This window comes from Balaenoptera musculus, chromosome 1, assembly GCF_009873245.2.
Source record: "Balaenoptera musculus isolate JJ_BM4_2016_0621 chromosome 1, mBalMus1.pri.v3, whole genome shotgun sequence".
Classification (NCBI taxonomy): domain Eukaryota; kingdom Metazoa; phylum Chordata; class Mammalia; order Artiodactyla; family Balaenopteridae; genus Balaenoptera; species Balaenoptera musculus.
In genome coordinates this window covers 4,372,202-4,388,973 of record NC_045785.1, presented here as the reverse complement: position 1 = coordinate 4,388,973, position 16,772 = coordinate 4,372,202, and the positions used below count along the sequence as shown (strand labels likewise).

At 54.8% G+C, this 16,772-nt stretch overlaps 1 protein-coding gene across 1 annotated transcript in view; it reads left to right on the top strand.

Moving 5' to 3' along the window:
• The window catches only part of ACOT7 (acyl-CoA thioesterase 7), a 98,784-nt gene that overhangs the window by 41,845 nt on the left and 40,167 nt on the right, over positions 1–16,772 (top strand). Inside the window, exon 6 of the mRNA XM_036863411.1 lies at positions 7,082–7,168. Coding sequence (XP_036719306.1) covers positions 7,082–7,168 — 87 coding nt within the window. The remainder of the gene's footprint in view (positions 1–7,081; positions 7,169–16,772) is intronic.

Genomic DNA, 16,772 nt, shown 5'->3' with positions numbered 1-16,772 from the left:
AGTGTGTTCTGGACGGGGTTTCCAGCTCATGAAAGAGACAAAATGGCAGCAGCGTTTCCCACATGGTTGTTCCCCGCCCGCCGCCCAGACGCGGCCTCACGTTAGACGGACTCTGAGCGCCCGGCTGGCCACGGGGGCCCGAGGGCTCTGCCGGGCCCGGCTCCTCGCGGGGCTGCTCCCTTCCAGCCTTCATCCTTGTGCCTATAAGTCCGGGCTGCTGGCTTTAACAAGACGCGCCTCCACAGTCCAAACAGGTGAGGCAGGGCTCCCGAGTCCCTGACAGAACACCGCTCGGGGCGGGGCCTGGGGGCCTCGGGGCCGGTGACGCACATCACGCTCCTGTGCGCATGCGCACGCCGTGAGCACGGCTCACCGTGTGGAGAGCGGGCTGCGTGCCCGCAGCCTCTCCAGTTGGTCGGGCTCCTGTGATGCGTGTCCATGTCCCATGCTGGGCTCCAGAGCGACTCCTCAGGGGCCCTGCACGCGGCTGCTGGGGTTCCTGATCTGGTCCTGGCCTGCCGTCTGAGGACCGGCCCCGGGCGTCCCTTTCCCCTCTTGGTGCTGCTCCGCGTGCCCCGGGCGCTGCCCCCTCACCGCTACTGAGGAGCGCGGTGAGCTCTAGCGCAGGGGCTGGAGGAACTCCGCCTGCCCGCCCGCCTGCCTTCCTGGCTGCGGGACCCTTTGGCATCAGGGTGGGCGTAGGGGGGCTGGGACTGGTGAACACCTAGCAGGCGCGCAGACTCGGACAGGGCTTTCTGGGTTTCGAATTCTGTCATTTATCGGGTGTGCACTTGACTCCTCTGGCGGCGTCTGTGCCGTTTGTGTAGGGGTCTGCACTTTGCGGTCTCCTTCCTGAGTTCCACCCTCACCTGCCCACAGTGAGGGCCAGGGCACTGTAGGTTGGTGTCTTTACTGTTCTGCTCTTTTATTTATTTTAGTTATTTATTTTTGGCTGCATTGGGTCTTCACTGATGCACGTGGGCTTTCTCTAGTTGCGGTGAGCGGGGGCTACTCTTTGTCGTGGTGCGCGGGCTTCTCATCGCGGTGGCTTCTCTTGTTGTGGAGCATGGGCTCTAGGCGTGCGGGCTTCAGTAGTTGTGGCACATGGGCTCAGTAGTTGTGGCTCGTGGGCTCTAGAGCACAGGCTCAGTAGTTGTGGTGCACGGGCTTAGTTGCTCCGCGGCATGTGGGATCTTCCTGGACCAGGGCTCGAACCCGTGTCCCCTGCATTGGCAGGCAGATTCTTAACCACTGCGCACCAGGGAAGTCCACTGTTCTGCATTTTCAACAAACCAAAAAAAAAAAAAGAGAAGAAAAACCTATAGGTATAAATAGAATGTTGCTGTTTTGATGAAACCTGATAAAGTTGTATCTTTTAACAATAAAATGTAAATAGATGGTAATCCACAGGCCTGCGGGCTCTTGTGATGACTCAAGTGTATCCAGGCCCTGGGGCACATGCCACCATCAGGCAGCGACCTCAGGCCCAGCCTCTGCTTTCAGAAGGCAGGTCAGGCAAAGGCACGGAGGACTGCAGAGGGACGCAGGGGAGCCGAGAGCTCTCGGGAAAGGCACAGACTCGGTGCCAGGGGTGTTCCTGGGAGAGAGGCTGGAGCGGGCCCAAAGGCAGCGCTCCCCACCCTGGAAGACAGGTCCACGCCCGGTCCCTGGGCCCTGTGACTGTGACCTTATTCACAGAAGGGGCCTTTGCAGGTGGAATCAAGTTAAGGACCTCAAGATGAGGTCATCCTGTGTTACCCACAAACATGGGGCGGGCCCCAAATCCAACGAGCAGTGTCCTTGTAAGAGACAGAAGGGTAGAGACAGTGTCAGCCCAAAAGCAGCAAAGAGGGGAGCTCGGAAGAGGCGCTGGCTGGCATCTGGGGGCTGGACCCACCCGTCCTTGGGCGGTTACTGGCCAGTGCTGGATGGAGGCCGGGGCCGAAGGCTCAGTCTCGGGCTTTGAGAGCCATGAGGTTCATCCTGGTTTACTCCTTTGACTGACTGTCTGGGGAACTAAGATTACTCAGGGTTTTCAGTCAGTTTAAGTTCCTTCACTCATGAGATAATTTTCTGTTTGCCGTCCTCTGATTGTAAATCTGATCCATAATATTTTTCAGGATCTGTTATTCTCTAATGATATTAATGGAAAGTGGCATTCTAAATCTCAAGATTTCTTGATAGATTTTTACAAGCTTTTATTTTTTTCTTTTCTGGCCCTAATAGAAACGCATCTTTCTCAGCAATAGGGACTGGCTTTTAACCACTTCTTAAGGAAGTCACATATCCACTCTCTGGTCTTTTTGAATACTGCAGTGTGCGCTTGTCACTGGGGTCTTCTAACACTCTCCCCTTTCCTGGGAGAACCCCCGCCCCACCCTGATGAGGCAGGCTTGGCCCGAGAGTTGCCACCCCCCCCCCCCAACCCCGCGCCTGCAAGGCCCTCTGGACCTGCCGCTCTCTGTTACTTTTGAAACCAGAATCACATTTCAGCCTCTGTGGCTGTTGCCTAGCAATCCCCACGAGGGGCCGACCTCCTCTTTCAGGTGTCTTTTCAGAGAGTCTGGGAGTTCTTTAGAGGCCCAGTTTTTCTTATTGTTTTCTCCATCTGATGAGACAGAACACAATTACCTTGAATTCTTCAACCCATGGCCATTAGTTGTCCAGCTCTAACTGTGTAGGGACTATTTGGCCACGTGACCCACCATTCTTTCTGGGAGCTGTTGGGTTTATGACAAAATCAGCCCTGGGACTTCCCTGGTGGTCCAGTGGTAAAGAATCCGCCTTCCAATGCAGGGGACGCAGGTTTGATCCCTGATCAGGGAACTAAGATCCGACATGCCATGGGGCAACTAAGCCCGCGCGCCGCAACTACTGAGCTCGCGCGCCTCAGCTAGGGCCCGTGTCCCATAAACTACAGAGCCCACGCGCTCTTGGACCCGCGTGCCGTCAACTAGAGAAGAGAAAACCTGCACGCCACAACTAGAGAGAAGCCCGCGCACCACAACAAAGAGCCCGCGCGTCACAACGAAAGATCCCGCGTGCCTCAGCGAGGACCCTGCGTGCTGCAGCTAAGACCCAACGCAGCCAAAAGTAAATAAAATAAATAAATAAATCTTAAAAAATCAGCCCTGCCTCTTCCCCGGCCTTTGTGTTTGAAGCAGTGTTCACCTCTAAGTCCGGTCCCCACTACCGGGACAGCCGGGGTCTTGGTGAGTCACACCCGCCCCTCATTCCTGCTCAGGCCCTGGACCCTGCCTCCCTGAGGTCAGCCAGTGCCCGGCCACCCCCGCAGGCTGATCAGCCCTGAGCCGCCCCTAAGAGTGCTTGGTGCCCGTTAGGGGCTTGCCCTGGGCGGGAGAGCCTTCTCCCCAGGGTCTGGCCAGGCCCTGTCACCCCGCTCTCTGCAGCACTTGACCTGGGTCAGGGGGCAGGGGGGAGGCAGGAGGGAGCAGGAGGAGGAATACAGGGTCTGGAGCCGGACCTCTGGGCTTGGATCCCAGCTCTGCTCCGTGGGGACTTAGCCCTTCTGTGCCTCAGGTTCCTCGGCTGCAAGCACGGAAGAGGGAGTTCTGTGCTCGTCTCTGGCTGCCCTGGGGACCTAACTCAGGTTCTGGACCTCATTTTGAAATCGCAGGCTCAAAGATTAGGCACTGCATTAGTCAAGGTCATTGTAGCTGCTTACACTCTAAAATCCTAGCTCCTAACTCAGTAGAGGTTTATTTACTGTAAACTCCTAATCGGGGGATCTCCTCCAGGAGGTGGGGACTCGGGATTCAGGCCCTTTGGTCTTGTAGCCCTGCACCTTTGATCAGGTGGCTCTCGGGGCACCTCGGGAGGGGAGAGAGCAGGGAGGCTCACCTCTCGGGCGTTTTGAAGCCTTGGGCCTGGATGCAGCACTTCCACTCACTCTGCTGTGTCAGGAGAGCAGCCGTGCAGCGGAGGCTGGGAAACGCGGTCTAACCGTGCACGGGGGAGGGCGAGGAGAGGGGCTGCCCAGTCCTGCCTTCTGGTCACACGTGGTACACCTCACCCTCAAGGACAGCGACCCGGAATCCTGTCCAGCCCCACCATCTATTTGTTAAGGCAGCACTGGCAGCGATCACGGATAACCCCCAGATGTCTGTGCCTTGACCTTGAACTTCGAAGATCCTCTTCACAGTTGCCTTTAGTTCCCCTAAGGAACAGGACGTGAGGAACGGGGGAAAGGCCACTGAGGACAGGAAGTGCCTGATCCAGGGGCTGTGAACCCACAGACACGGTCCCACCCTGCGGAGCCCCATGAGTTACGGGCCACGGCCCAGGGAAGGAGGACTTGGGTGTTGGGTGTGTGGGTGTATTTTTTTTTTTCCCATCAGAATTTTGGTGTTTTCCCTCGTTAAAAGCTCATCAGTGCCAGTTCCAAGAACACTAAATCATTAGACACAGCTTAATTGATATTTTAAACATGACTGCAGAACAGTGGGGACATCTCTTTGACTAGGTTGTTATAGTCATTTCAAGTGGCTTGTCACTTGAATAAGTAGATAGTTGACATGACAAAGATTTTTGTATGCTGTTTCCATTGTTTGAAATTTTAAAAAATTCTTTTGTCATTGTGCACACGCAAACCTCTTAGCTGGTCAGAGCAGTTCCTGAGAGCAGGCCAAACTTGAGGCTTTTCATTTCCATTCATGCTGTAAAATAGCTACTTTGATGTCTTTTATGAGTGGGACCCAAAGCAAAGAAAGCATAGTAGGGCACCCCGTGGCTCTCGGGGCCTTTTTGTTCTTTGAAGAGAGAGGCCCAAGGGAGACAGTCCTTGGAGATCAGGGGTGTCGTGGGCTGGCAGAGCTGGCCTAGAGTGTTTCTCTGATGGCTGTGGTGGCAGAGGGACTTCGCTGGCATCTTCTGTGGCCCTTGGGCTGTGCCCCTCCACCCAGCCTCCCCAGGCCGGGTCCAGCCGTCTGAAGCCCCGAGGCCACAGTAGGCGTGGCCCTGGGTGCACCCTGACCTGCCAGGGCTGTTACCCGCACTTCCTGAGCACAAGGAGGGTTTCGGGTGCGTCTTCTCCACGTGGAGTGAAATTAGGAGCCGGGCAGGGCAGAGTTCTGGACGCCTTCTCAGGGCCTCCCTTCTCATCCCATGCAGCGTGTCCGGCGACATTACCCGAGGCCCAGCGTGGTCTCGGATGATCCAGGCCATTCTGGATGCCCCGGGGCCTGGGAGGCAGCTGCGAGAGGGAGCATCTCCTCCCTCCGGTCGTCTGCACTGACCGAAGCCCCTGGGGATGCCAGGGGACCCTGGAGCTCCCCTCCCAGAGCCTTTGGAGTCGTCCGTGTCATCTGTTGGCTGGTTTTAGATAGCATCCTTGCGCACCTGCTCCCGCGGGGCCCACATGCAGGTGGGTGGGCTGGATGGCGGAGTCCTCAGACTGTGGCCTCTCGGGAGGGAGTTCTCCACTCGGCTGCTGACCACCAGCTCCTGATGCCACGACAGGCTGCGGCTTCCGACGTCCCCGGCTTGAGGGTTCACCCGAGGCAGGAGCTGGGACCTCCCGTGGCGGCTGGCGCCCGCCTCTGCCAGTCACACTGAGCCAGGGAAGCAGGCGGAAAGGGAGCAGGCCTGTCGCCAGAACCCCCGGAGGTGGGAACTGACTGTGGATAATACTGAGAGACCCCTCCCCCCATCCCACCCCGCACCCCAGGCTGGAGCCACTTCGTTGCCTCTGACACAGCCGAGGGCCCTCCCGGCTGGGAGCATCCCAAGATGCTTGAGTCCTTCCCGCAGGGACCTCTCAGAGCAGATGGCACTTCACACACGAGCTCGCAACTTGAGTCTAAGTCTCTCTAAGCCGTGAGGCTTGAGAACAAATAGAAAATATCTTGAGTTTGGAAGTCAATCCTTAAGGCCCCAGCTCACCGGAACTCCAGTTTTTCCTGCTTCGTGACCCCTTCAGGCAACCACACAGTCTGAGATCCCACGTGGGGGAGCATCAGGAAAAGTCTCGGAGGCAACTGTCAATGCTTAAGAGACCCAGGCCCCGACCTCTGGGTGGGCGTCCCTCCTGGGTCCTGAGCAGCGTTACTTCCTGCACAGACTTTTCTGTCTACCGCCAAACACAGGAAGGACCTTTCTTCACCTGCAGGGTGTCCCAGCCGTTCGGGGGCCCTGCAGGCTGGCTTCCTCGGCAGCTTGGTCTTGCTGGGGCAGGAAGGGGCACACCAGCTGTCCAGGCAGGGAACAAATGGGCGTCATCCCTCCCGGAAGGCTTTGGGAAGGTGGAAGCAGGCATAGCAGTGGGGTCTGCTCAGAAGACCCTACGCTGGTGTTACCCACCCCGTTGGAAGAGTCTGTGTCGAGGGACAGTATCGATTTCTGGAGACGGGGCTTTATCTCATCTTTCTTTTGAAGTGCAGCCTCTTACAGATATTTCAGCAGCAGCAGTGCCGCGTGGGTGAGGGATGCCCCCAGAGACTTGGTGCTCTGGGAAGATGAATGGGGGACACTGGAGGAAAGGCCAGCACACCTTTCGGTGCTGTGCCTCCGGGGCCGGGCCGGGACTGAGGGCTGGCAGGAGTCCCAGGGTGAGGTCTAGGGATGCACGTCTGTGGCGTCTCTATCCAGTTCCGAGTCTCCACCTACCATTGTGTCTAATGAAGTCGAAATTTAAACTTTTGAGAAGTTGCATAATAAATTACTAAAATATTGTCAGTGCCTGTTTACAAACTTGAGAATGAAAGTCAGATGGGTGACTGTCTCCTAACCGAGGGTCATACCAACCCTGGGGGCTTATAGGCAGGAGGTGTTCACTGGCTGCTCGGGGGTCAGGGCAGGGCCTCGCTGGGGACACTGGTGTCCCCAGGGAGTAGTGTCATGACCCACTAGCAGAGTGGCTAATTAATTCTCGAAAGCCTTCCCCCCTCACGGACTGGAGCGTTTTGAGACCACGGTTTTCCTTAGAGAAATCCCACCTAAGGTGATGGCAATGGGAAGGCTTCGGGGACCACGCGAACATCAGGGCACTGTCGCCACTGCTGGGCCCTTTGGCCGTGGGAATCGATCGGTCCCGCGGCCTAATCTCTCTCCTTTGTGATTCCAGAACCGAACACGGTCAGCTACAGCCAGTCCAGCTTGATCCACCTGGTGGGGCCTTCCGACTGCACCCTGCACGGCTTCGTGCACGGAGGTAAGGACCAGTGATTCTCGTGGTCCCCTTCCTGCTCCTGGTTCCTTGTTAATCCCCCCAGGAGGCCATGCTGCCATCTGACCCAGTTTAGGCTCTTGTGTTTAATGAAGTGTAAATTTAAACTTTTAAGAGATTGCATAATAAATTGCTGAAGTACTGTCGGCGCCCGTTTTCAAAATTGGGAATGAAAGTCAGATGGGTGACTGTCCTAAGGGAGGGTCACACGCAGCCCTGGGAGCTCATGGCCACGAGATGTTTAGTGGCTGCCCGTGGGTCAGGGCAGGGCCTTTTGGAGGACAGTGAAGTCACCAGGGAGTGACAGTGTGACCCGCTAAGAAAGAGGGCTTAATTCAGCACGTTTTTGCCTCTGGCGTTTGCATGTGTTTCTTCCTTTAATCAGATTCCACCTCAGACAATACAGGCCTTGAAGTTCCCAGCTTGGGAACCACAGCTGGAACACAAGAGGACTTAGCTGCAGGCTCACATAGGGACACTTTTTACTTTAACAGTGTGTAGTTATTTTTTTGGGTGATTTAGGGAAGATATAAGTAGCACATCAAATCCATGATTTAATGGAGATTATCATCTCAGATGAGATCAAAGTAAACCTTAAAAAACAAGTCGGTTTAAAGAAAAACATAAGGGGAAATGTTGCTAAGTGGTGTAGCCGTTAGCAGAAGTTGTGTCGGTGGTATGTGGGTGGTGGAGTCTGGGCACCGCTCCTCCGGGGGTACCAAGCAATTCATCGTCCCCCAGGCATGACTGGCACTTGCACATGCCGTTCATCTGCACTCTTCATTTCCAGTGGCCTGGAATGCCAAGTTCTCCTTTCTTCTCCACTCTTGAAAACTCCTATTCATCCTTCAAAACCCAGTTCCAGTGGTGCCACTCTGTGCAGGATTACATTGATACTTCTACCAGGGGATGCCTCAGGAGCAGGGTTCAGTCTTATTCTTTGTGTTGGCTCCAGGGTTTCACACAGAGCCAGAGAGGTGCTTTGCAGAAGCTTGTTCCGTGAACAAGAGGCACAGGTCAGGCTTGGGTTGAAAAGCTTGGGATGAGGGGCCCTGGACCTGTCAGAATCAGAGAATGGGCCCTGATTTGAGATATATTTTTCAAGTTTGTTTCTTTTTTTAACTAATCCTCTTCTGTGTATTTCTTTTTTCAATTTCATGATTTTTTTCCTCTTTCAACTAAACGCTGCTCGCGATGCCCTTAGATATGATTAACTTAGTCCTACCTAAGGGAAGCTCTACTTTACAACAAAGGGTGCTTTCCAGCCCTGTGAATGTTGTGACAATCAGGGTATCTTTCTTCTCTGAGAGCAGCCGTGGCCTTACCAGCCTTCTTGTTCTTCGCCAGCCCTTGCCAGCCAAAGGCCGGGCTTCTGTAACTGCTAAGAACTGTCTTTGAGCCTCATAGAGCTCTGCTCTACCTGAAATTTGTGAAACTATGCTAGAGTTTTTGCTTATTTCATCCAGATGTTGGAAGTTCACTAAATGTGGCATTTCCATCATCACTGTCTCCTTGGCAGAAAGTTTATACTCTTCAGTCCCATCTTTCCTCACATGCTGAGAGACGTCCGTGAAATGCAGGAAGCGAGGGAATTGTTGGAATCCCCTGGAAACCTACAGCACATCGTGCTTATTTACGGAGCCTGTGCGGCTGCATTTAAAACAAACGCGTTTTTTAATGTGTGTTAAAGAAGTGTTTACAATGGCTTTACAATATTTAGTGCCTATTTTAGTAGGGGTTTTGTGCTCATGATTTAAAAACCATGCCTAATAATTTTACGAAACCTAATCACTTCTTATAGTGCCTCGTAACTCACCAGGCGCGAAGGAACAAAATAAATACCGTACTGAAAACACTGAGCGCTGTGATTTTATCGTATTTTCCTATAGCGAGAATACTGTCGGCAAGAATGGTGTCTAAGCCATTTGAATGAACGTCTCCTGTAAGCTGTAATTCAGTAGATGCCAATCGCAGGAGGAAACGGTGCACTGAGATGGATGCTAATTTGGCTTTTATTCGGTAATTCCGCACTGCGTATGGGTCTTTGGAAACCTCCTCCCGTCCTGTTTTCTGTGATTTTCACGCATTGGATAGTCTTCATCTTGAGGACTGGCTCCTACCCTGCCACTTAAAAAAGCACACACCACACAGATCTTGGCAACGCCGAACTGGTGAGAGATGTAGTGGGAAGGGTTGGAAATCACAGAGGGAATCCAGGACTCCTGTCAGACGCTGGGTCTTCCCTCCTTTCCTGGCTGCAGGGACAGAGCCTCCGATAATTCATCGAGGGGATAGAAAGGATGCAGGGGGTGAGCAGAGGACGCTCGTTTTGCTGTGTGGGAAGGCGGGCTGGCTGCTTCTCCGCGGTTCTGAATTTCAGGGCCTCTGTGCAGAAGCGCTGGCCGGGCTTTTGGCTTCTGCCCTCAGAGTCCTGCATGAATCCGTGTGCAGTCCTCTCTTTCTCCTCTTGGTAGTTCTGGGATCTCAGCCCAGAAAAGGCCGTTCCCCCTCTGCTCTCCCCTCCCCCATGGCCGGCTGAAAGGGGTGACCCAGCAGCTATCTGCGGGGGTGTTTATGTTCTTGCCACAGTCAAGACCTTTTTATAAACTCACCCGGACACCCATCCTTGATAAAAACACCCGGAGTAGGAATTGATTTTACTTCCCGGACATGATAAAAGCCCTAAAGTGAACATCTTACTCAGAGGGGAGCTCGGAGGATCTTCCCCTGAGGTTAGGAGTAAGGCAAGGGACCCCAGTTAACGTTGTTTTGGGGATTTTAGCCACTGCAGTAAAACAGGAGGAAAAAAATAAAGGCACAGGAAGTGGCGGAAAAGAAGTAAAGCTATCTGGCTTTGCAGATGGTGCAGTAACATACCTGGAGAACCCAAGAGATTCAGTGATAAAAATAACTCAAATAATTAAAAATTCAGTAAGGTAGCAGCACATGAAATGAATAATCATAAAAAAGGCTTGCCTGAAATAGAAAAACTGCTTTTCATTGTTTTTGCTTGCAGGTCTGTTTGTTTTCTAAGGTGTGTTTTGTGTCGGTGAATTTTAACTCGGATCATGAAACATGACTTTTTCATAATTTGATGAACAGGGGGCGTTGGTTTTGTGTGTGCGCCTTTGATTCATCTTCTTGAAGATGGCGTTCCCTTCTCCCGTGTTGGTTCCTGAGATGTCCTGTGCTCTGATTTCTTTCCTGGGGGACTCTCCTCGCCTGGCCCTCCGTCGGCTGTTTCCACGTGGGTTTCCCAGCCCGAGGGGGAGTGTTGATGCCACAACTGGCCGGATGTGAAAGGAAGCGTGCTCCCCAAAGCCGGGACCGCTGTGCTCTGCCAAGACCCATCTGGCCGCGAGGGCCGGATCGGAGAGGGGAGACCCCGGAGATGGGGGCACCACAGCTCTGCCCGCGGCGTGTGTGGCTCTCAGCCGGGGGCCCCTGCCGCCTCGCGGCTCACGGCTCCCCGCGCTCACCCTGTGACTTTCTTTCCCTCAACGCGCCTCTTGCTCTCCTGCCTCGGTGTCTTTGTTCGCCCTGTTCTTCCCACCTGGCGCCGTCCGCCTGCCCATCCCAAATCCCGCGCCCTCCTTGTGCTCCCTGAGCCCCTCCCTCCCAGGCAGCTGCACGCCCTTCGCCAGCCGCCACGCCACGGCCTCTCTCGTCCTGCCCCCCGTGCTGGTTGTGGTTTTCTCAGGCGCTCGTCTCTTGGAGGTCCCCATCTCCCTTGCCGGTCTCCCACGGTGCTCTGCAGAGAAGGAGCTTGGTGAACGGCCACTGAGTGAATGAAAAAAATCTTTTGGAAAGATGGTTTGAGTTGACGCTGCCCGGTGGCCACGTCCTGAGCCATTGGCAGCTTTTCTCTGTTAGAATCACGGGCCGTAAATCCAACTGGGCACGTGGCTCCCATGTCCTCAGACTGAGCTGCCGGGTTGGGCCCACTCGTAGGACAGGCTCTGCCCCGTGCTTCACGGCGCCCTGTGGTGCCCACGCTCCTGCAGGGGACGCGTGTCTGTCTGCCTGACCCCCCCTCCCCACCCCCAGCACCGGCGCTCTCTGCTCGGTGCCCTGGGGTGTCTGCACTCCCGTGCCCCGAGTCCAGTCCCTCTCAAGGTCCTCCCTGGAGCCGGCTCCAACTCGTGCCTCCCGTCAAGCTCATTTCTGACCTGCCGTTGCCAAAGCCGGCGGGCGGGTCTGGCCCTCACGGTCCACCCGGCTCCCCTCCACCCTGCCACCTCCTTCCCAAGGCCCAGGATCGCCCTCCCCTGCTTTCCTCCGCCCGCTGCCACCCCTTCAGTCCCTGTGCCGTTCCGCCTTCCTTCCTGTCCTGCCCGGCGTCGGGTACCCGGGGCCCCATCCTCACCCCTGCACTCCCTCCCCCCGGGACTCCTCTGTCTCATGCCAGCCTAGGCCAGTGGCTCCTGACTCCAGCTGCTTCTTCGGGACGGGCCTCTCCGACCTGATGTCAGGCACGGAGCCCCTCTGCTCCCCCTGTGGTGGCGGCCAGGCCGCCCTTGCGGTTGTCGAGCCAGAATCCCTGCGGTCCTCCGGGACTCGGTCTCTCTTCAAGGCTCTCTGTCTCATCTGTCAGCCAGTCCTTCGGGCTCTACGTTCAAACCTGAGTTCTCGCCACCTCCACCGTCACCTCCGGGACATGCGCGTTACCGTGGAAAAGGCCTCACACCTGGTCCGAGTTCCGTGACCAGGAGCAGCCCAGCAGCCTCACGGGTCCACTCAGAGCCGAAGGCAGGTCAAGCCGGGCCTGCTCAGCCCCCTCGGTGGCTCCCGTCTGACTCCAGGTAGAAGCCCGGCCTTCCGTTCGTGCCGCTTCTGCGCTCGCAAGGCCTCCGGGACCCGTCTCCCCACACGCCTCCCGCTCCACCGTGTCAGCTCCCGGGCTCTGCTCCTCGGCTTCCCGGGACACGGCGGGGGCGGCGGGGGCACTTCCACCTGCGGGCTTTGCACCTGCCCTTCCCTCTGCCTGGGTTGTGGTCCCCAAACAGCTGCGCAGATACCTCTCTCTGTCTTCACGTCTCTGGAGAAAAGGAGAGGGCTTTCCTGGCCACCCCGTGTAAAACGGCCCCCGCCCCGGCCTGCTCGCTCCCCGGGCCTGGACGGATCCCTTCCCTGAGGTGTAGATGGGCCACGTGCTGAGTGAAGGGGCCAGAGAGAGTAAAGATGAGAGAGAGAAGACTGTCCCTGAGTGGGCAGAGGGGCCCCAGAACTGACAGGGGCAACAGCAGGTCAGCCCCCCCAGCCCCCCAGAGGACGCGTGATGACGGCCCCTGACTTGGTGAGCATCCGGCAGCCCCTCCCGTGCGCCAGCCCCGTGTGGGGCTCGGGGACGCAGTCACTGCCCCGCCTGAGACGTCCAGAGACAGAACTGCTCCTGCAATACGTCCTGCACACGAGCGTCCAGCCGCCGAGGGGACACGCACGGCTGCCCCAGGATCCCGAGGCCGGGGGACCTCGCGGGACCCGAAGGAAGAGGGGGAGGCAGAAACGGCAGCCCCGGGGTGGCAGGGGACATGCGGGCCGGGAGGAGCCCCAGCCAAGCGAAGGAGGTCTGGGAGGCGAGGCGAGGCGTGCGACCCTTGCACAGACGCTCGTGTCTGCTCGGGTTTCGTGGGGCGGTTATGAAAAAGCGGTCCTCTACACCTGGAAGAGGAACCGATTTCACGGAAAAATGCAGAAGGAGGCACAGATGCTCCTCTCCAGCTCTGTGACCTCGTTTCGTCGGAGCCCCTGCTGCGTGCTGGAGTGGGTGTCAAACCTGTGGCCGGGGAGGAAGCAAGGAGGCCAGGAAGGCGTGTTTCCTCCTTCTGAGGAGCTTCTGGTCTCATGGGGTCAAGAGGTGAGGGCGTGAAGGCCGGTCTGGGCCCCCGTTTCTTCATCGTAAGGCTGAGTTGTGTCAGGCGATGGCCCCCGTTCCTTCCAGTTCTCACTTTGCAAGAATCCTTGTTTCTGAAAACACCATTCTCTGCCGCCCAGGCTCCAGTGAGCAGCGTCCTGTGCATGTGGACGGAAGGGCGGGAGCCGGGGTCTGGTTACAGCCCTGGAACCCCAGGCGCTGTGAGCTGCCCGTGAGCTTCCTGCCTCCCCGCTCAAAGGACCTGCTGACACCCATCCCGGAACTGGTTTCCTCCTGCCCGCGCTGGTCCCCTGAGCGGCTGGGGACCTGTGTGGCTCCCGGTCCCTCTTCTTCCTGAACTGCAAAGCATCTCGCTTGAGAAACCCAGTCAGCTCTACAGCCTGCGCACGTCCTTCCCTACGAATGCACCGGTGCTTGGGGTTTTGGTGCCCCGTTAATCAGCTTTTGCTTCCCCTTTGGTTGCGATCATGAGGGGCACACAAGGCAGATGTCCCCTAACGGTGTCTTTCCTGTTCAACGTCAGGAGCATGAATTCTTCCATGTTAGCCTTCACCCCTGCCTGCAGCCTGGACTCCTGGGAGGAAACTGACACCCTCCAGAGTGGTTATGGGCCGTCAAAGGCGTGACCTTGCCTCGTGTGGACTCCGGCGAGGCCACCACGTCCCACTGGGAGGGGCTCGTGCGTAACCACTGCCACCTTTCCCTCTTCTCCATGGCATTTGGGGCAGGAACACGCGTGCCCTACTTCCCCCGTTGCCTGTTCAAAACAGGGAAGGCATTGATTCTCAAACAGCAGTAAGCAAACTTAATTGTGACCTTCTCCAGTTCCCTGACACAGAAGTAAGACGTGGCCTCGTGGCCGGGCAGCCCTTCCCCCCGGCTCCCTGGGCCTGCGCTGCCCCGGGGCGGGGGGAGCCACATCCAGCTGTGCCTGAGGCCTCCGCCAGATCCCACCCTTGACATTTGTCATTAGAAACCAGTTGCCTTCACCCTTGACATTTGTCATTAGAAACCAATCGTCTTCACTCACTGTGCATTAATTTCCAAAAACAACCTTTATTAGCTACCTTAATTAATATTCCTCTGCCCTTGGTCCCGGTTCCCAGAGACCTGCAAGTACATTTGGAACCTGAAGGGGGAGAAGCCAGACAGTCTCGGGAGGCTGTTGCCTAACCGGCTCTTAGAATAACTCCCCCTGTGCTTTCCAAACGGTGGGCTAGTTAAAATAAGATGAACTTACTAGCGTTTTCTTAATATAGGAGGCCGGCACCCACACTCCTTCAGCTGGGATTAAATATAGAAATGGGGGCATCACGAATCGCCCCCCACAGCGCAGTCAGTGGCGCCGGGCTCTGAGCTGCCGACGGCTGCTTTGGGTTTGCAGCAGGCGTGACCCAGTCAGCCAGGCAGGCCGGGAAAAGAAAATTCAGCCTCTATTTTCAGGCCAGTCAACATGTTGTCAGTACTTTAAAAACAAAAACAAAAGCAGGGGCTTCCCTGGTGGCACAGTGGTTGAGAATCTGCCTGCCAATGCAGGGAACACGGGTTCGAGCCCTGGTCTGGGAGGATCCCACATGCCGCGGAGCAACTAGGCCCGTGAGCCACAATTGCTGAGCCTGCGCGTCTGGAGCCTGTGCTCCGCAACAAGAGAGGCCGCGATAGTGAGAGGCCCGCGCACCGCGATGAAGAGTGGCCCCCACTTGCCGCAACTAGAGAAAGCCCTCGCGCAGAAACGAAGACCCAACACAGACATAAATAAATAAATAAATTTAAAAAAAAAAATTAAAAAAAAAAAAAACAAAAAACAAAAGCAAACCTGTAAGCAGTTAGGTGTTAGATTCCAAAATATCTCTTGTACCTGATGTTTTTTTTTTTTGTTTTTTTTTTTATGATCCCTGAATTTGCTATATGTTTTTTTTTTTTTTTTTAATTTTTTTTTCTTTAGACATCTTTATTGTACCTGATGTTTATCTGGCATGTTAGTGGCCAAGAAAGTCTTACTTTTTTTCCTTCCCATAATTCCTGAAATGAACGCAGTATCCAAGGGCGGCAAATCCTACAGTTTTGTTGTCATCTTTTAAATGGCGAATCTCGGGTAATAAGAGCAGCTCACGACAGACTAATTTGCCAAAGTCCTTTTCCCATCGTCAGCGGCACCTATCGTATCTAAATGGGAAGGAATTGATGAGGTTTTTCAGTGGGAACCTGGAAAGAGGCATTTTTGAGAAAACTCGGATACTTGATATTTTTAATTAAAGCGTAAAAAAGTGAAGGGGAGAAGGTGACTTCCAGTGTCAAAGAGGGCTGGTGGCTCCCTCTGGCAGGACAGGGGGCCCGGCTGGGCAAAGTTAGAGGAAGGGCAGTTACAAACCAGGCAGCTGGGTTTCTGGTTGTTTTTGTTTTTAAAGAAAATTTACTTTTCTCAGTGGACACATTGATTGTAATGTCTTGTGTCTACAATCATAGATAAGGGTATTTTGTGATAACAGTCTTTCTTTACAAATGTCATAATGGGATGAGATTATGTGGATTTTATTGTCTGTTTTCTGCAAGGGCCATTTTCCCTTAGCAACAGAGAACAAGAATGTCTCAGCCCAGACCCATGCAGCGATGGGTCCAGGGTTGTTCCTCACCGGGAAGAGGAAAGAGGGCTCATAATCAACATTTTATTATACAGGCAGACCTTGTTTTATTGAGCTTCACTTTATTGCGCTTCACAGATTTTTTTTTTTTTTTTTTTTAAACAAATTGAAGGCTTGTGGCAGCTCTGCATTGAGCAACTCTGTCCAGCACCCAATTTCCAACAGGATTTGCTCCCTTCATGTCTCCGTGTCACATTTTGGTAATTCTTGGAATATTTCAAATTTTTTCATTATTCTTCTACTTGTTATGGTGATCCATGATCAGTGACTTTGGTTGCGACAGTTGCTGTTGCAAAAGATTACAACTCACTGAAAGCCCAGATGATGGTTAGCATTGGTTAGCAATAAATTCTTTTTATTTAAGGTATGTACATTGCTTTTTTAGACATAATGCTATTGCACACTTAATAGACTACAGTGTAGTATAAACCTAACTTTTATATGCACTGGGAAACCAAAAAATTCGTTAGACCAACTCTATTTCTAAATCCCCTGTATTGCAGGGGTCTGGAACCGAGCTCACAATGTCTCCGAGGCGCCTGTAATCTCGGTTTTACGAGATCAGTCCCCTTCCCTCTAAGTAGCTGCCAGAGTCCACTTTGCACACAGGACCCCAGAGGGCCCGGTTATGCTTCACGCTTCTCCATCGCGTTTGTGAGAACAGACTTGGGGCCGCCGGGAGCCGCGGGCACAGGTTTCTGCTTCCAGCGCTGACCCCGTGCTACCCGCACGCAAAGCGGGGGGCCGGGAGCCCCGCCTGTAGAAGGCCAAACACTTGAGTTCTGCACAAGTCTAAGTTTTTCCCCCAGAAAGCTTTTCTGTGTAGTGAGCCCTAAAATCTACCTTGCTGTCACTTCCCACTGACCCCACCGTGGTCCCCGGGAGGTGGAGATAACGGAGGTGGGCGGAGATGGTCCAGGTGAGGCCTGTCTGCAGCTCCTCTCCTTGTGGAGCAGACCTCCTGTCCCTCAGTGCTGGGATTCCTCCTCAGCCTTGTCACCCGCTGCCCGTATATCACTGTCCCAGTACCTGGGATCGACCCCGATTCGGGGTATCATCTGATAGTAGACTC